The following is a 2,747-nucleotide window of genomic DNA, read 5'->3' on the forward strand; positions in this document are numbered from 1 at the left end:
TCAGACAAGTTTATTATGTGTCATATCCATCATTCCGTAATATTGATAAATGTGGTTGGGCTATTGTAACACAAACCAAGCTTAGAGGTCGCATTGACTCAAATGAGGTTGAGGAAGATGTCGCCTACTAACTTGACCAAATGTCACAAGCACAACAAATTATTGAAGTTGAACGTATAACCGGATTGCACGACCCTGATGGTGATGGAGATGAATTAGAAGCACCAATACAAGGAGCATGATGATGATGATGACAATGATTGAATGTTGGACATTTATTGTAGAAAATTTAAATAGCATTTCAAAAACATTCCAATTGAGTTATGAAAAATACCAGCTTCAAAGTTGTATGCAATTATTTTACATTCAAGTTAACTTGTACTGATCCTATTCTTTCACTTTATTTGTAACCATTTCAATGCAGTCATGACAAGAGAAGGTTCAGAACGTCATGATAAAGGAAAGGGGGTAGCAAGGCCTAAAAATAGGCAACGACACGCACCAAAGTATGTACTTAGGGTGCCTGCTACACTACCTATCACTGCTGCCCTCAGTCCATCATCTATGGGGCCTTCTCCTACCCCTACCGTACACCCTCCTCCTACCCTTGCAACAAACATTCTTCCTCCTCCTGTGATTATTACCCCCACTCCTCCCCCTGTGAGTATTACCCCCACTCCTCCTCCTACGATTATTACCCTCACTCCTCCCTCTGTGAATATTACCTCTATTGCTCCCCCTAACCCTACTTCTATACCTTTCTCATCTTTTATACCACCTTCTGAGACTGCCACACCATCTGCTGATCCAGATTTAGCTGATGATGGTGATGGTGTTGACCCGCCCCTCCATGATCGACCATGGATTGAGCCATATGGTAAAGGGTAAGACTTTAATCCCTTTTTAAACCATTTTGATGTTTAAAGTTTGTCTTACTTCAAATGAATTTTATTTCTTTATATGCAGGTTTATTCCATCCAGGGTTGCTTCCCAGGCCATCACACGATCATTAAGCAACAATATTTGAATCCATGACCTACTTGAGGAGCAATACCTATAGACGATAGAAAGCCATTCTGGGAGCGTTTTACGGTGAACAACCAATTAAACTAATTGTCATTCTTATTTTTGTATGTTTATTAATCAAATACAGATGAAGGTGTAGTTGAAACCCTAACATGAAACTCAAATACACAGAAATTTTCACATAAAAGCATCTCATCGGCTATCAGAGATGTTTAGGGATGCCCGCAATGCAGGGGAGCGCCCTTACTGGTTGGGCGAGCACATTTGGAACTCTTTACTCGCTCATTGGAATTCAGTAGAGTTTCGTAATAAGTGTGCTACAGCCCAGAGGAACAGAGCTTCTGAAAAGAGTGGCACCCTGCATACTGGTGGGTCGATCACCGTTCATGAGCATGGCTTTTGTATGGTAAATTTTCAATACTTTTGTGTTTCTTTCATAAATAACTTATGTATTTTCTATTTCATGTACACTTCTAACTATAAATTATGTTACAAGCACAAGCTCTAGGACGGGCGGTCCATGTTGATGAGGTCTTTGCACAGAATCATGTTCGGAAGGGCATTAATCAATTCGTTGATGAAAGATCTCGGAAGACTCATATAAGCAAATAACAATGGTACTAATATTAATTTCTCATTATGTTATTGTATCATTCCCTAACATTGCTTTTAAGGTTTGAACAGGAAGAATTTTCTACGAGACTTTCACAGATTAGATCCGAACATGGGTCAACTCCTACACCAGATGATGCGACTAATGAGGACGACGACATCTGTAGGACACAGTGCTGGGTCGATGTCGTTGGTGGGAAGAAAAAGGGACGAGTGTACGGTACAGGACAACTTGATGCAAACTATACAACATCAAGAGGATGTACTCTAAAGCACCAACCTTCTTCTTCCACAACTATTGCTGAAGAGACCATCAAGCGCTTGACACAACTACTACAACAACGTGACTAGGAAAATCAAGATTTGAGAGAAAATTACAATTACTTGAGAACTGAGTTTACAAACTTCAAGTCCCTGGTCATGAGAGCGTTGCTTGATGCTTCAAGTAGTCATTCCACTATCCCTTCGACTCAACCACGACCCTCCCCGTCACCCGTTTTCCCTTAGTTGCCCACATCAATCCAGTCCACATCAGTCTAGTCCACATCAATCTAGCCCACATCAGTCTAGCCCACATCAGTCCAGCCCACACTAGTCCAGCCCACACCATATAGGTTCGATGTCTATATAGACGTCCGATCCATACAGGTTAGACGTCTCTAAGGTTGCTCCTGACTCATGGTGATTCGAGTTTACAACTTTATATTTTAGTTGAAGAGAATGTATTGTACATTTTTTTTATTGGATGGTTTTAAAAACGTAGTGGAGGGAATTGGAGGAGTACAAAACACAAGAAATCGTCGCCATAGAACGCCGCCTAAAGACACGAGAATAACTACACCAAAACCCAACAAAAACGCATTTTAATCGATTCAAATGAAAGATAATGCATCAAAGAGTGATGTAATCGGAGTAAAATTAATTTAAAACGGTGCAAAAGTGAGAAAACAAACCTGAAAAGCGTAACCCGTAGAGAGAAAACGCGACGAAGATGATGAACAATGAGTGCGCGTAACGGCTGTCTCGCGTTCACAGTGTTTTAATGCCAAAATTTAGACGTCGGGTCCCCAATTAACAGACGTCTAAAGTGCTTCAGAAGTCGGATTGGG

The 2,747-nt window shown here is 40.9% G+C and overlaps 1 protein-coding gene across 1 annotated transcript; it reads left to right on the forward strand.

Annotated features, from left to right (window-relative positions):
• Nucleotides 1–426: 426 nt before the first annotated feature.
• LOC128196712 (4-O-methyl-glucuronoyl methylesterase 1-like) lies at nucleotides 427–2,473 on the forward strand. The gene is made up of 3 exons (XM_052878221.1): nucleotides 427–826; nucleotides 1,326–1,432; nucleotides 2,402–2,473. Exons 1-3 carry the CDS (start codon nucleotides 427–429, stop codon nucleotides 2,471–2,473), a joined length of 579 nt encoding a protein of 192 aa, XP_052734181.1.
• Nucleotides 2,474–2,747: the final 274 nt, after the last annotated feature.

Source organism: Vigna angularis, chromosome 5 (genome assembly GCF_016808095.1).
Source record: "Vigna angularis cultivar LongXiaoDou No.4 chromosome 5, ASM1680809v1, whole genome shotgun sequence".
Lineage (NCBI taxonomy): Eukaryota > Viridiplantae > Streptophyta > Magnoliopsida > Fabales > Fabaceae > Vigna > Vigna angularis.